General features: G+C 36.7%; 1 protein-coding gene across 1 annotated transcript in view; it reads left to right on the forward strand.

The window, feature by feature from the left end:
• Positions 1-17,742, forward strand: part of LOC124355484 — a 109,682-nt gene that overhangs the window by 65,228 nt on the left and 26,712 nt on the right. The window contains exons 28-32 of the mRNA XM_046806638.1: positions 851-1,024; positions 2,282-2,461; positions 9,260-9,463; positions 9,729-9,983; positions 16,777-17,103. Coding sequence (XP_046662594.1) covers positions 851-1,024; positions 2,282-2,461; positions 9,260-9,463; positions 9,729-9,983; positions 16,777-17,103 — 1,140 coding nt within the window. The remainder of the gene's footprint in view (positions 1-850; positions 1,025-2,281; positions 2,462-9,259; positions 9,464-9,728; positions 9,984-16,776; positions 17,104-17,742) is intronic.

Here is a 17,742-nt window from a genome sequence, read left to right on the forward strand (position 1 = left end):
GCTCAAATAACTGACCACGATCTCTCCTGTCACAGGTCTGGGGAAGCCTAGAGGAATGTCAGTGACAGGCAAGCCATTGCCTAGCCCTCGCATGGTGTCTCGCAACATCCACACTGACACAAGCAATCTGCATACTCGCTACTCTCTCATGGTCATGCAGTTCGCTTAAATAACTGACCACGATCTCTCCTGTCACAGGTCTGGGGAAGCCTAGAGGAATGTCAGTGACAGGCAAGCCATTGCCTAGCCCTCGCATGGTGTCTCGCAACATCCACACTGACACAAGCAATCTGCATACTCGCTACTCTCTCATGGTCATGCAGTTCGCTCAAATAACTGACCACGATCTCTCCTGTCACAGGTCTGGGGAAGCCTAGAGGAATGTCAGTGACAGGCAAGCCATTGCCTAGCCCTCGCATGGTGTCTCGCAACATCCACACTGACACAAGCAATCTGCATACTCGCTACTCTCTCATGGTCATGCAGTTCGCTCAAATAACTGACCACGATCTCTCCTGTCACAGGTCTGGGGAAGCCTAGAGGAATGTCAGTGACAGGCAAGCCATTGCCTAGCCCTCGCATGGTGTCTCGCAACATCCACACTGACACAAGCAATCTGCATACTCGCTACTCTCTCATGGTCATGCAGTTCGCTCAAATAACTGACCACGATCTCTCCTGTCACAGGTCTGGGGAAGCCTAGAGGAATGTCAGTGACAGGCAAGCCATTGCCTAGCCCTCGCATGGTGTCTCGCAACATCCACACTGACACAAGCAATCTGCATACTCGCTACTCTCTCATGGTCATGCAGTTCGCTCAAATAACTGACCACGATCTCTCCTGTCACAGGTCTGGGGAAGCCTAGAGGAATGTCAGTGACAGGCAAGCCATTGCCTAGCCCTCGCATGGTGTCTCGCAACATCCACACTGACACAAGCAATCTGCATACTCGCTACTCTCTCATGGTCATGCAGTTCGCTCAAATAACTGACCACGATCTCACCTTCACACCCGTCAACAAAGGTACAGTGTTTTTCTACCATATAACTGACATAATTTTTAAAATTAAATGCAACTGAACTTATAGGGATAACTGTAATAATATGTTGGTGTAACCTGTAGGCGATTCAAAGTTGATATGAATTTGAAGGTTGAAAAGATTGTTTTTTAGCAACATATTAGAGGTGCAAGAAAGTGTTGGTTGTCTTCAGACATATAGTATCTTTGGTCAAATATACACCTTAGGGTATAGATATCACTCATAATCACCTACATTTTGTCAGTTAGAATAAAAGTGATTTGGGTTTTGAAATATAACTCTATAAATATATTTATTGGTGATTTAGTTTAAATAAGTATATATTTGGGCAATACACAGGTAACTATTGAGTGAATATTCTAGCAAAACCAATTTTTGCTTTAATATTGCTTGTTTCTAGCTTGGTTATGTGGTAACATAAAAAATCAACTTTTAATGTTATATGAAACATGATAACAATTTGGGAATGTAAGTGTGAAATGAATCACCAGCAGGGATCACTTCTGGCTGGTTTATACCTTCCAGTTGTACCCACACTGGGCACAGCAAAAACCGATGTATCACTTAAATCTGGGCAACTCTACGGACGTTCAGGAGCAGCACATCACTAACCACAAATGATGAGATTCTGGGGTGCAAGGGTAGTTCTATAGGTTTAGTCTACTGCAGGAGATGACTGTTAGAGTTGGTGGGGTCCCCTAAGAGTCAAAGGTTCTTGCTAACCAAGACATACGGGTTTGCCATCATCCCCTGCTTGCTTTGACTGGAGAGGCTGGTTCAGAGCTGGCCTCTACTTCTTCCGAAGGAAGATGACTGAGATTAATGCCAGACCTATTCTAAGATGATGGATTTCGACAGGTGGCGGCCCATATCCCCAACCTTACCCATCCAGAATACCCTGTCATGCAAGAAGCAGTGTAAAGGTTAGGACTAGGTGCAATTTCTAAGCTTCTTGTCCTAAGAGAACGAAGTGTGACGTGAAGTTACTATTAGAGTCAGTAATTTACTTACTTCCCTTTGACAATCATTCATAAAATTTTGTTATATATTTCCATTATTTATAATAGCTTAAGTACTTCATTGTAGAATGAACTTTCTTCACTTGTCGACATGCTAAAAGTAACTTTTGCCAAATTTTGTATCTCACAATTTTTCAGGTTAAAAAGTCTTCCACATTTGAAGCTCTAATTGTAATATTTGAACATATACGTATGTCATGATTTGTTGTTTTAATGTTGCAGGTTTTATTAATGAAGGCATCCTCAACTGCCTGTCCTGTGACTCAATGATAACAGTACATCCTCAGTGTTTCCCCATCCCTGTACCTGAAGGGGATCCTTTCTTCCCTTCAGTCAATGACACTAATGGAGAACCTTACTGCATCCCTGCAACAAGATCCATGCCTGGGCAGAGGACTTTAGGTCAGGTCCTTAGTTAAATAACCCCAATACTTTATGTAATGAGTATTACTTCAAATTAAGAGATATTTTGCATTGCTTAAAAGCACAGAATATTCAGTTGTTCATGAAATTAATAGGGAAAGTTTCCCTAAGAAAGAAACAAATGATGTAATGAAATAAACACTCATATTGAGTTGAAATAATAAATGTAAACCCTAATAATATTATAAATGCAAAAGTGCCTTTGTTTATTTGTTTTGCTTTTACGCGTAAACCATTCAACCAGTTGTACTGAAATTATACATAGACATTCTTACGACTCCTGGGATGAATATAGGCCTGTTCTTATTACAAAAATCTCTCCGGATTAGTATCCCCCACTGGTCTTTAAAGTAGCGAAAAATCCCATCTTAGTCTTTAAAGTTATGAAATGTTAATTAAAATAGCATGACTAATGTAATGAACTGTTCTGTATAAACACTGTTTATTCTTTTTAATTTGTTTACATTTATAGTGAGTACATTCTCTGAGGAATAACAAATATTTTGAATGTCATTTTATATATCACCGATTAGGTAAGTACTCATATATTCTCTTCATCCGAAGGGAGACGAACTCAGCTATGGAACAAAAAATATTAACATCAAAGTAAATTACAACGACCATAAATATACAATTTTGAACATATTTTCTAGATCATAGAAAGAAGTGAAACTCAACATTGGTGTCAAAGGTACTCATACAGGTGCAAAACATAATAATAATATCCTTTATTGCGTGAAACAATTACAATATTGCATGGCATGCGTCAACGTAACTATATAAAGTAGATAAGTACATCAGATAAATGATATTGGTCAAGGTAAATACATACAATGCAATACGATTCTTGTATGTACCAGAACCGGGGATTTCGTGGTTGTTAATTTCAAAAATTTTCATCCCAGCGGCCCATCATGAACTCATCAGTTGAGTAAAATGCCTTTGACATAAGAAAATGTTTTAGTCGAGTTTTGAATTTTTTTGTTTCATTGAGTTGTTTGATGCCTTCAGGGAGCCTATTGATTAGTCCGACTCCAACTTGAGATGGTAAGTGTTCGAAAGCTGCCGTTCTGTGCTGTTCGACTCGAAAGTTATTCCTGCCTCTAGTCCCATATTGGTGGACATCCCTACCCTGCACCAACTCGCATTTAAATCGGCAGTACAAGGCCACCTCGAGAATATAGAGACAGGGAAGGGTCAGCAATCCAAGCTCCCTAAAGGCATATTTGCACGACTCTCTGGGGTTTAATTTTGAAAGAATTCTTACGGCTTTCTTTTGAGATCTGAAAACTCTTTCAAATCTGTATTTGGAACAGCTTCTCACAATCTCAAGCCATATGTCAAATGTGGATGTATCAGACCGAAATAGGCCATTTTTAATACATCCAACGAACAAAATTTTGCAAGATTGCGCAGGACATAAATTCCCGAAGCAACCTTAGAGCAAACGTTTTCAATGTGATCGTCCCATGTCAGCCCCCGATCAAGGTACATTCCAAGGAACTTAATGGAGTCTGTTTCTTCCAGAAGGAAATCGTCCACCATCACCGCGGGTCGAAGCTCTTGCTCTTGTTGTTGCCGAAGGCAAAAATGTATGACGTTTGATTTTGAACTGTTTGTTTTCAGATTGATTCTGGAGAAATATTCGATGCATGAATTCAACTCAATGAATGACTCCATTTCAAGTTCGTTTTTTGATTTTGATCTGATGCAGAGAGTCGTGTCGTCAGCATATTGAATCAATTTTCCATTCTGGATTGCAGAATTCAATCTGTTGACGTAAATTAGAAAAAGGACTGGCCCTAATATTGATCCCTGTGGGACACCGTAGGGCATTTTAACTTTGCCTGACAAGACACTCGCAATCTGCACGCACTGCTCTCTATCTTTTAAATAAGACGAGATCCAATCGTGCGGCAGTCCACGAATACCACTTGACCACAACTGGTGCAACAGTGTTGCATGATGCACACAGTCAAAAGCTTTAGAGAGATCGAGGAATATGCTTAGCACGTGCTCTCGCCTCTCTAGGCCCTCGACAACATTGTAAATGAGATTCGTTACAGCATCGATTGTCGACTTGTTTTTTCTGAACCCAAATTGTTCGGGACATAGAACCTCGTAACGATCAAGAAATTGTTCAAATTGTTTGAGAAAAGCTTTTTCAAAAATTTTGCTGAAAACTGGGAGTATAGAAATTGGACGATAGTTGCTTGGAATGCAAGCATCGTCCTTTTTGAAAATTGGTATAACTTTGGCAATCTTCAATGCTGACGGGAATACGCCTTGAGCGAATGAAAGATTGATCAGTCGGGTGATTGGAGTCAAGAGGTATTTGAAGCAACCCCTGAGCAACCACACAGACATGCCATTGGTGTCACTGGATTTTTTCGGTCTCAAATCCCGCACGATACGGGCCACCTCCACCTCACTCACAGGAAAAAGAACCATAGATGAGATCGGTCTCGTCAATGGATCATCGCGAGGGCTATCCGAAAATGAGTCGTCTGGTTCAGCCACAGTTGAAAAAAATTTGTTAAATTCACTTGCCACTTCAAACGGATCATCCGACTAAAACTGATAATAAATATCAAGTTCTTTCAAGCCTACGGCATGCATCACCTCCATCGAAATCCCCTGGAATTCACAGAACTCCCAAAGAAGATCGGAAGAACGAGAAGAAGAAAAATAAGAACAAACATAAAACCAATCTGCCTCTTTCTTCAATCTTTATTGAAGGGGACAGCCACGTCCGTGGTTTGGTTGGCCATGTGCGGCGGAGGGTGGCCCGGAGGACGAGGGTGGATGGCTTCTGTAACCCTGGAGCGAAGTTGCTGGATGCGACGTCCGATGTGCCTCCACCTGGTGCCTGTTGTGTTATCGTCGCCGGGACCAATGATGTCGCCTCCGGTCAGCAGTGCAATGTCTACCGACACCTTGAACAGCGCATTGTGACTAGGCTACTGACCTCAAGCGTTGTCGTTTCCACCCTGCCTCACAGACACGACTTGCCACCGTGTCATCAAATTAATCAAGAGGTCGAACTATTAAACGCATATATTGAGGAACTATGCGCAAGACATCGTGGGGCGGTGGTGTTGGACTTCAACCAAATCAGCAGAAGTGCCTTCACGTCTCATGGGATGCACTTGAAGCAGAGCAGCAAGCACCTTCTGGCGGACCTGCTGATTGATTGTGTGCAGAAGTTGAATCGCTCCAATCCTCGAACTTCGTCCCGGATTCCTGTTACCGCTGTCAAGCCACTGCCGACACGGCCACAGAGGTCTTCCACTACCCCACTGCCAACTACCTTGGAACTGCCAGTCGCTGCTCATCCCCACGTGCTTCCTTGTGACTCATTCGCAGAGGCAGTAAAAAGCGGATCATCGGTAAAAAGACCTGATTCACTACCCTTTATTAATGCCATGAATCAGCAAAAAAACTGTCTGCCTTTCAATTGTGTGAATCTGACATAAAAATATCAGAATCGGGGAATTACGTAACCAAAAAGTCTCAAGAAAACCCAAATCAAATTAACAAAATTCAAAATTCAATTCAAGCATTTTCTATTGTGCACCAGAACGCACAGTCTGCCACAAATAAAGTCGACGAGCTGATGCTCATGGCAGAAGAGCTGCGTCCTGATATATTTGTTGTTTCTGAGCATGGCTTTACGGCTGATACTGTTGCGATGTTCAGAATCAATAACTACGAATTGGCTAGCGTTTATAACCGAACTAACTACAAAGGGGGTGGCGTGGCAATCTTTGTCAAATATCGCCTAAGTTACCAGCCATTAAAAGTGGATTATAGTAGTGATCTAAACTTTGAAGTGGCTGGGGTAAAACTTGATCAAAAATCCATTGGAAAAATCACAGTAATTGGCCTATATAGATCTCCAAATGGGTGCAGCACCACATTTTTTGACAACTTTGAAACACTCCTAAATTTCTTTCATTCAAAATTATTGAAGTTTATCATCATAGGTGACTTCAACATCGACGTTCTGAACTGCGCTAACCCCCTGGCCCAGCGGCTTCGCGATATCTTATCTTCTTTCGGTTTAACATGGTCCGTGAACTCACCAACACGAGTTTCTGCCGCGTCGAGTACGGCCATCGACAACGTCATCACAAACATCCCAGACGTTTCGGTCTCTGTTCTGGACGCGGCCATCTCGGATCACTTCGCCCAGGAAGCCATAATTACCCACACCAAACCAAAATTTGAACCTCCCTCCGTGAAAATAAAACGAGATTTAAAGTCTGCAAATGTTGATCTTTTCAACAATTGTCTCAGGAAGGAGTCGTGGTCATTCTTGGATTCTTTCGATCAAGTGGAGGAAGCCTTCAATGCATTTTTAAAGCGAGTAATTTTTCATTTAAATGTCACCTGCCCATTCAAAAATTTCAAAGAGCGTTTTCAAAGGAAAAGAGATACCTGGATTACCCAGGATATTCTCAAATCAAGAGAAAGGCTCAAGTTTTATCATTCGATATATGTAGGGACAGAAAACGAACAATTCAAAACTTTTTTTCGAAATTTCAAGCAAAATTATCGAAAAGAAATAAGGATGGCCAAGGCACGAGATGTCGAAACCAAACTGAGACAATCAGACAATTTTTCAAAAAGCGCTTGGAACATTATAAAAAACAGAAGTTTTTCAAAATTTTCAATTCCAACACTTAAAACAACAAGTGCATGTACACAAGTGCACATACGAAATTGCATGTGAAGCTGCAGCAGATAACTGCTAGTTACTTTATAAAAAATATTAAACAGCTGGAATGGGTACAGAGGTCTATACATAGATATATAACACTCTGTCACGCTTATTTTAGACAAAGTGTTATAACCAACTATAAAGCCATCTCTGTTGTTGCAGCCGTTAGGGTTGAAGTGATTTGAGATGGTCTGGTTCACTTGCTACATTTTTCTCATTTTGAATTTTTGAAGAAATGTGTTTGTTCAGCCTTGGAACATTGAATGATTGTGTAAGACCAAATGCCACAGTTTGGTGATAAGGATAGAGTGCAGCTGGTTAACATGCCACTTTAGTATTCTTCCAGAATCTAGTTTAACTAGATAATGACAAGATCCATGTTTATTTCTTGCTTATTTATGTCAACAAGTTGAATACATCAATCCAGAATGGAAAGATGATTCAATTCAATATGCTGATGACACGGCTCTCTGTATTAAATCGAAATATAAAACTGATCTTGAAGTGAAATTATTTATCGATTTAAATTCATGCATAGAACATTATTTTCTCAAGACTCAATCTGAAAACAAAAACAGCTCAAAATCAAACTTGATAAATTTTTGCCTTCGGCATCGACAAGAACAGGAGTATTGTCCTGCGGTAATGATGGACGATGTTCTCTTGGAAGAGGCCGAATCCGTTAAGTTCCTTGGAATGTACATTGACAGCATCTGCTCCAAGGTTGCTTCTGGCATTTATGTTTTTCGTAACCTTGCAAAATTCTGTTCTATTGATGTATTAAAAACTGCCTACTCTGGCCTGACACATCCATATTTGTCTTACGGTTTGAGACTGTGGGGCAGCTGTTCTAAATGCAAATTCGAAAGAGTATTTAGAGCTCAAAAGAAAGCTATCAGAATTATTTACAAATTGAATTTCAGAGAGTCGTGCAAAGATGCCTTCAGTGAGCTTGGATTGTTATCAATCAATCAATCAATCAATCATTTATTGTCAGAACACAAAGTGTATAACAACGTCAACAGTTAAAGTATAACAACAATTCACACTAACGTATAATTATTAAATACAAATACATTTTAAAAATACATCCCTGTCTTTTAACTTTACCCTGTCTCTATATTCTAGACGTCGTTCTATACTGTCGACTCAAATGCGAGTTGATCCAAGACAGTGACGTCCACCAATAAGAGACAAGAGGCAGGGACAACTTTCGGATTGTACAACATAGAACGAGTGCATTTGAACTCTTGCCATCCCAAGTTGGTGTGAAACTGATAAACGAGCTGCCTGAGGGAATAAAACATCTCATTGATTCTAAACTATTCAAATCTCGATTAAAACACCTCCTGGTGTCAAAGGCGTTTTACTCCATTGAATAGTTCATGTTGAGTTGCTGGGATGAAAATTATTGAAAACTATTCAAAACAAGAATAAAATTAAACCCCCAGTTCTGTTATACAATTAAATAGCAATAACTGCAATGGAACTGTATATTATTATAAATGTACTTGACATATGCATGCAATCTAATAATTGTTGACGCAATAAAGATTATTATTATTATTTGTTACTTCACTGAATCTCCATGTGGATTTATTGTCTTGAAAGAAATTTATTTGAACTCTCTCATTCATTGAAATGATCTAGTCGACCTTAATGCTTTGTTTGCCTTTATGGGTTGATAAGGAAAAATATAATCAAGCCTGATTCGTGTTTTCCTAGATAGATACGATTCAGCTGGTGATTTTCCAAGTGAAAGTGGTGTTGCTTGGTAACTGAAGAGGATTTCCTGCTCCTTTCTATTTAATAGCCATCTGTTGCTGAAGTTGTGTTCTCCGAGGCAGATGTATGAATTTCTCCAGGTGGAACAAAATAACCACTAAAGTTTTAGATGTTGTGAATGTCAGACCAATAAATTCAAACGAGTTACAATTGAGACAAAAACATCATCTTCTTAGCATTTTTTCACAGTGATGCTTATAATATATTATCAAAATTAATAAGTGAAGGTCATATCTTCTTCTCATATCTAATCTCCTTATCATATGTAGGTCCAAGAGAACAGATGAACCAACTGACAGCGTACCTGGACATGTCATTCGTCTACGGCTCAGACGTGTGTGAGGCTCGTATGCTTCGCAGTTTCTCCGGAGGTCGACTTAACTCCACCAAGGTGCTTCGTGGTAAGGCTCTACTTCCTGAGATCATCGCCCATCCAGAGTGTCGTGCAGAGAACAAAGTTTGCTTCATAGCAGGTGAGAACATAAGAAGACTGATACTGTCACAGCACAACTCGCTGCTGTAATAACGATCATGAACTGGTAGTATTTGTTTGTTTTGGTTACATCAGCAATATCTTGTATCAGGTACACTAACTGTCACTCTTAATTGTTCATCACAGGTTTAATAAGTCTTCATAGGTTTTGTATGTTGTAAATTTCTTAGTATTTCCAGACTAATTGTTTCTAGTTTTTTTTTGTCTCATTTTATGTTTTATTTACAAATTTAAATGGTCGGTAGGAGATGCACGAGCAAGTGAACAGCCAGGGCTCGGAGCACTACACACGGTGTTCATGCGTGAACACAACCGTATCGCGTCGGAACTGGCAGCTATGAACCCCCATTGGGGTGACGAGGTTCTGTATCAGGAGACCAGGAGGATCATGGGAGCCATGTATCAGAACATCATCTTCTCTGAGTTTCTACCCAGGATATTTGGCTGGGAGGGAGTACGGCGGCATGGACTCACCCTGCAACACGAGGGCTACTATACAAGTGAGTGTAATACACTATACATTGTACTCACCAGTCGACCTTTTGATATTTAAATATTATTTTTTCCAATAAAAAATAACTACTGTTTGAATTTTGTACTCTTTGTAACTTCCATGTATTTCTTATACAAGCAAATTTTGATTAACTGGATATCCATTATAGAAGTAAAAAAACACTGTGCGGTTGATATTGTCCTCGTTGTTTTGGATTCTAAACTCATTTATCCAAATGTTCTACAATTCATGTTTGGTTTTGTTGAGAATCTGAAAATCTATTTTATCTTTTAATGAGTCAGATAGCTGATGCTTTGATATCTTGTTTACAACAGTTTCATCAAAGCGAAGCAAAGTTAAAATAGTATATAGGATTTCATCTATATTTTACCATAGGTTTAAGACAGTGTCTGTGAAATGTTGAATGTGCGTTTTTGTTTATGAATTTCATAATGTGTTTTTTAGTAATGTATTTCAAATAATAACAGACATAATTCAAAACTTTGACAGAAGTGTTATTGGAAATAAATCACTACAAGAAACTGTCACTGCTGAATCTAGAAAAAGAGGGCATTCTCATACAACTAGATGAAACTAAGAATAAGTACACAAAAAGAGATAAAAAATATTGTGGAAATTACAGGAAGAATATGATTTATTTAAACTGGACTCAAGAGAAAAAATTTGGCAGAATGAAAAAGAAAAATTAGATATAGAAAAACAGCTAATACTGGAGAGAAATAAACTAGAAGCCCTATTGGAACAAAATAAAAAAAGGAACTAAATATCAAAACCTTGAACATCTATATACTGAACTAATGCTGGATCATAGAAACCTGATTGAAATCACAAAACTGCTTGATGAAGATTTAAAATCATTCTCTGGTTCTCGAAAAGAAGACCTGCCTGAAAAGTCAGAGGATAGTTTATGTGAAGTTGTCAGAAAAGGTAAATACACATGAATTTCAAGTCATTAAGTGAGTGGCCAAATCTTCCATATAACCCCCATTACACTTAACAATAAATATGAAATTCTATCAACCAAGAAATCTGAAGAATGAATAAACTATACAGAAGTCAACATATTAAGAAGTAGATTTAAAAACAAAAATGATGCTAAACAAACTAAATGTAGCTGTTATAATCGGAGGGGCGAATTACAGCAACCGAGTTGCCCACATAAATCGTCAAGCCCTGGTTATTCCTTAGCAGATTCATACCTTTTGTCAGAAAAATAACCACACCAAATTTATAGTTGTTCCAATGCTTCCAAGATATGACCTAGGAAGGACACATATCATTAATAAAGAGATTGCAATTTCAAACAAGAAACTCAAAGAAATAAACAGTTTTGGTATTACTGACAATACTCAGCTTAGAAAACAGCATTTTACTCGCCATGGAATGCACCTAAACAAGATGGGGAAAAGAATACTTGCCAGAACAATAGTCCAGGCTATTGGTTCCCTAACATCAAATGTTCCTTCAGGAACATCTGCAGATCCCCCGGCTATGGATAGTAGTGAGAGTGGCCAGCAGACATCCCCACCAGGTGACATAAAATGCCCATCTGTGACTGAGATCAGTCAAAGGATTTTGAAGATAACTCCACAGGAGCATACCACCAGTTCCCCTTTCAATTGTGGACAGTTGTGGCAGTTGCAAGATTATATTCTTCCCCAGGCAGACTACCAGGCCCACTTCTGGAGAGAATAGTTTGGAAGAATTACATCAGTCGTCCCAGTCAGAGCCAAATACTCAGAGACAAACCAACAGACACCCCTGTTAGGATAGTCTGCCTGTCTCCCTCCAGAGGAAAGTCCTGTAACATCTCTGCTGTCCTCAACCCTTGTAAATAATAGTGTTTCTTCACCGGTAAAGTGCTTTAGTACACCAAACACGGACAAAATTATTTTGATGCAAAAATTAGTGAATGAGTGCAATCACGTTACAAGAGAGCCTCAGGCTGAAAATAGTCATTTTTTAAGGAAAAACAAACACCATGTAACAAAGCCTTAGTTAATAGCAATAGTCTTATCATATGAAGCAAATAAGAATCATAATAACCATATTAACAATTATTTTGGTATGTTTTTGAATGTTCAAGGGCTCAGAAACAAAACTTTACTGTTAGAGACCTCTTTAACTAATGTTTCAAATTTAATTTTCATTTGTTTATCAGAGCATTGGCTTAACCCTGCTGAATTGCCATCATCATTCCCAAGTGGATTTAGTTGCATCTCAGCCTATTGCCAGAATTTTCATAGTAGAGGTGGTTGCCTGATTTTTGTAAATGATCAAGTTCAGTCAAGACCGTTTGATGTGAGTGGTTTCTGCATAGAACTACATTTTGAATGTTGTGCAGTTTTTATAGGTGAATTGAAAGTTTTAATACTATCTTTATATCACTCCACAGTGGGGATTACAATATTTTTCTTGAAACCCTGGAAAATTTGCTTTCTTATACATCTAAGTGGCCAAATTATACTGTCATAGTCGGTGGGGACATAAATATTAATTTTGATGTAAATACGAGTACAAATAAAAAAATTTTCAAAAGTATGCTCAAAATCCTTCGACAACATAATTTTTATCACTTGAACAACAACTCTACACGAGATCATAACTGCTTTGATAATGTTTTTATTAACTGTCATAGAAAATATGTTTTGTCATGTAATGTATTTTCTCAGACTATGATGCAATTTTAATTAATCTGACAAATAAAATCAATGACAAATATGAGGACACTGTAGCTATTAAATTTGACTCCAACTATAAAACAGTCTCTTTTCCAAAAACTGCAATCAATGAATTAGCCATTAGATTAGCTTCATATGATTGGCAAACCTGATCTTTTATTGTATTTCAGGTAAATACAATGCAGAGTTAGTATTTGAAGTGATCTTTTCTATTTTAGTTAACAATATCAAATTTCTACAAAACATTAAAATAGAAGTTTAGAAAAACATTATGCACAAATAAAAAATAAGTAGTTCAACAATGAATTGTCTTCCATGAGGGATAGACTTTTCTTTTTAAAGTCACTGAATGGAGATACTACCAGCAATGAGCTACAGCAACATACTGAGACCTTACAAAGAGAATATAGACAGGCAATAATAGATGCTAAAATGTTGTACAATTCTAAACTTATAGAGTCCAGTAATAATAAGTGTAAGGCAGCATGGAAAATAATAAATGATAACATAGAAAATGGTAGTAAAGTATCAAGTGGTATAACCTAATGACTTTAATGATTTATTTATAAATTCCGTGAAAAAGATTAAACAAAAAATAAAAATGTCAAACCAAACTCTGAGCACTCAAGATCTTGTTTGAAAACATTTCATTCCATCTATCTCATTTACTTGGAAACATATATATCCCAATGACATAGAAAATGCTGCCAAGTGTCTGAGTAACTCCAATAGCTGTGATATTTATGATATGTCAAATTTTCTTATAAAACAGGTGATAACAACTTTAGCCGAACCTTTTTTATACTGTTTGAACCTCTGCCTACTTGAGGGAGTTTTCTCAAACAAACTTAAAATAGCTCGTATTTGTCCTATTTATAAGAAGGGGCCCAAGAACGAGCCAAATAGTTACCGCCCAGTATCTGTTAGACTAACACTGTCAAAATTATTTGAAATGTTGGTATACGATCAAATTAGCATTTTTTTTTTAAGTAATGGCTTCTTGAGTATGTCATAATTTGGCTTTAGGTCAGGAAAAAGAACCTTTGATGCAATAGACAGCCTTGTTAAATTTGCGCTAAATGCTTTTGAAAACAAAGACTTTGCTCAGGCCACTCTCTGTGACTTGAACAGGGCGTTTGATTGTATAAATAACAATGACATCCTTATGAAATTAAAATATTATGGTTTGAATGAGAATGTTGATAGGTTTTTTTTTAATCATACTTAAATAATCATAGACAGAAAGTATTTGTCCAGGGAAAGTGATCAGGAGAGCTCTTGGTTGAGTATGGAGTTCCTCAAGGCTCTGTTCTCGAACCACTTTTGTTTCTGGAAGCTATCAATGACTTACCTTTCTCAGTCAATTCCAAAACTATATTATATGCAGACAACAGAACCATTTTAAGTAGTAGTAATGACCTGAATGAATTGAAAGAAATTTCAATGGAATCCATTCAACAAGCATCATTGTGGTTTAATCCCAATGGATTTTTGTTAAATGAAAACAAGACACAGCATATAATTTTTAGCCTGAGATAAGTAAATTACAATATTTATTCTGATATTAAATTGTTGGATAATGTGAAGTTGTTGGGTGTTTGTGTGGATGATCATTTAACATGGGGACCCGACATCGATCACCTATCAGCTAAGCCCTCCAGGATTGTTTACCTCTTCAGACATCTCACATGTTGTGTGCACACTGATTACTCAGAACGGCATATTTTGCTTTCTTTCAATCAGTGCTCAGGTATGGCCTTATTCTATGGGGAAACTGCAGTAGGATATCAGAAATTTTTATTATACAAAAGAAAGACATTAGAATTATTGCACGTTGTGAACTATTAGTTCACTGTAAACCAATTATTATTGCCAATAAAATTCAAACTATATTTAACTTATTATATATGTATATATGTAATGTAGAGTACATACACACATTTTGAACACTTACTTTGATCACAAGTACTTAAAAATTGGTGTTTACTTGTAATACTTAATAATTTACATTGTTCAATTGTTTTAAAATTCAAATAGCTATAACTACTTAATGAATCCACCTTTTGAAGTCCGGTTTGCGGCATTGTACTCTGCTAAGTAAGACCTTTAAGTTGATACCAAACTTGACCTATGCTGCTATTTAAGAATTTTGTCTGACTCCTTGTGGACCGTCCCCCAAAGGGATTATCTGGTCGGTAATTGGGCAGATATGTGCTTATTATCACCAGTAAGCACGTGTGAACTTTGGTATTTTTTTATATTGTGGTTTAAAAATTAAAAAAGAGGTTCCAGACTTAATTGACACCCTGTATATATATATATATATATATATATATATATATATATATATATATATATATATATATTTGATATTGTACTCTAAATTCTCAAATATCCTGAACCTCTGAAGACATACAGTGACAGACATATGTATAACACCAGAAATATAGAAAATGTATCCATAGAGTTTTATAGACTAAACAAAACTATTAATAGTCACACAGTAATCGCTTTAAAAGTATACAACTTTATAAGACCACTTATCTCAAAATATAGTTGTAATGATTTTAAACAAAAATTTTATTCCTGGCTTTTAGTCAATCATTTTATTCATTAAAAGAATTTTTTGACTGTGGAACTGTTAGTTTCTAGACATAACCTATTTAACTTAATGATTAGATTTTAAATGTTAACGTAATATGTTTTTTTTTATTTATACAAACTATATTCTAAAATGTATCAATGTTATATAATTCTGTTATTGTAATTTCTGAGGCTGTGTTTTACTTGTTGTTGTTATTTATTTATTTGCTATATACCTGTTTTAATTTGTTATTTATTTATTTATATTTTAAAATAATGTAAATTGTGGCGTGATTGTTTTGGGTACCAAATTCTCCTTGTCTGAACTTCTGCTAGTTTTCATATTTTATACATGACTTGTGTCGATGCTCGTGTAAGCTTTACGACAATAAACGTATTCTTATTCTTAAATAAATTTTCCATAAACAAATCCAAAAATCTATGCATCAGGTATTATTATCTTGTATACTGTTTATATAATATTAGAGCAAATCAAATATAAACAGTAATTTTGCTATTGTTCTTAGAATGCAGGTACTAACTAGATAATGCTGTGCTAGATAATTTAGGAATAAATATATTTGTATTGGTAGTTTTAGTAGTAAGTTCCCATCAGTTCAAAATTTTAAAATAGAATCCTTGCCTCTGTAAGGAATAATAGAATAGGACATAAAAATCAAATATTTGAGAAGATATTAGTTTTATGATCTTAATAACTTTTTTTCTCATACTCTCAAGACTAAAAGATAAATTATTCTCAATAAGAAAAATCGAAACAGTATTTTTTAATTGGGTTCAAAATGCTTACAGTAGGAATTTCTTCATGTTCTTTATGTTTTATTAAAACTTTTATTTCATACATGTATACATTATCTTTTTGTTTATGAAAAATTGGCTGTATTGCAAAATTACTTTCAGTTGAATGCAATAACCCCTCTGTTGGGTTTATTTTACTATTTGTCGTGACAGTTGTTTATGCTTGCTTACATCACCGAAAACTATTTTTAGTGGATCCAATTTAACATTGATCTAAAATATACAAGAAGTTACCAAAGATGTCTGCTGAAATTTTAAACATACTGATTCCAATTATGTAAAACTAACATATAGTATTATAAAGGAGAGCACCTTCTCATGGGAGCTAACTCTCTAAAACTTTGAATGCACATAAAAATTTCAAAATATGATTTAGAAATAGTTCTCAAATTCTTTCTTTTATTTACAATTGGGTTTGAAACACCGTGGACTGGTCACTCTTCATGGATCAGGTGAAATGCCTTCCATGCCAAAAGAATCTTTTTACCTTTGAACTTGGGCTAACTAGTGTCATCCTAAATTGTGAATATTTAGAGTATATTTGGACTTGGACTGACAAATTATTTCTCTCAACAGCTCTAGGTCAATGCCAGTTTTACTACTATTATTGTATAAAATTTCGAGTATCCACTTAAAGTAGAATCATTTTATTCAAAAGTCCTTGTTAGTTAATCTAACTAACCCTATAAATGCCTGTAGGATATGATCCAAGTTGTGATGGCACAATAGTTAACGAGTTCTCTGCGGCCGCATTTCGATTCGGCCACAGTCTACTACGGCCAGTGTTTCGCAGAGTGGACCCTCAATACAAGCCGTTAGAACCTCCAGTGCGACTGCGGGACCACTTCTTCAAGCCAGCAGTTCTCTACAGGCCCAACATGGTAGAGGAACTAATATTAGGTCTGGTGGACACGCCCATGGAGACTCTGGACAACTTCATCACTGAGGAGGTCACCAACCATCTGTTTGAGAAGACAGGGGTCCTCTTCTCCGGAATGGACCTGATATCACTCAACATGCAGCGAGGTACGAATAAGCCTGAATTAGCAGACTCCTAGTTCTAAAATATAATAACATTTATAAAACTGAATAACAATATTATCCAACAATGCAATCATATTTGGCCATATGTCCACCTTGGTCTTCCCAAGCATGGAAACACTGAATGCACAAATCCTCTTCCACTTTCACATCAACACAATACCATTCTAAACACAAGAAAACCTACACAATAGCAGTTAGATCCTTGAAACAAGTTAAATTGCAATTTTAGTATTGGGTTCTAATTTTATTTTTGTCAGTTATTGCTAAGCAGTATAATATGTGACGACTCCAAATAGATTAAGAAATGTGAAAAATGCTTTGAAAGTGTAAGTTTGGCAATCTTATGGTTGCATCAGATAAGTGCATTGCAGGAATATAAAATCACTCACTGTATACAATTCTAGAATAGACAATAGACAAAGTTCTTTATTAATATGCTCATTGAGAACAGTATTAGCGTCATAGTAAACAATACAAGTGGTTTTTACAAAATATAAAGTTTTGTAATGCTATAAAAGGTTACATTGTAAAATTTAAATGTCAAATGCTCTTTGAAAGAATTCTTCTATGGAGTAGAAGGGGCGGTCAGCAAGCCATTTGTGTAGTGCTGGTTTGAGTTCA

Source organism: Homalodisca vitripennis, chromosome 1 (genome assembly GCF_021130785.1).
Source record: "Homalodisca vitripennis isolate AUS2020 chromosome 1, UT_GWSS_2.1, whole genome shotgun sequence".
Lineage (NCBI taxonomy): Eukaryota > Metazoa > Arthropoda > Insecta > Hemiptera > Cicadellidae > Homalodisca > Homalodisca vitripennis.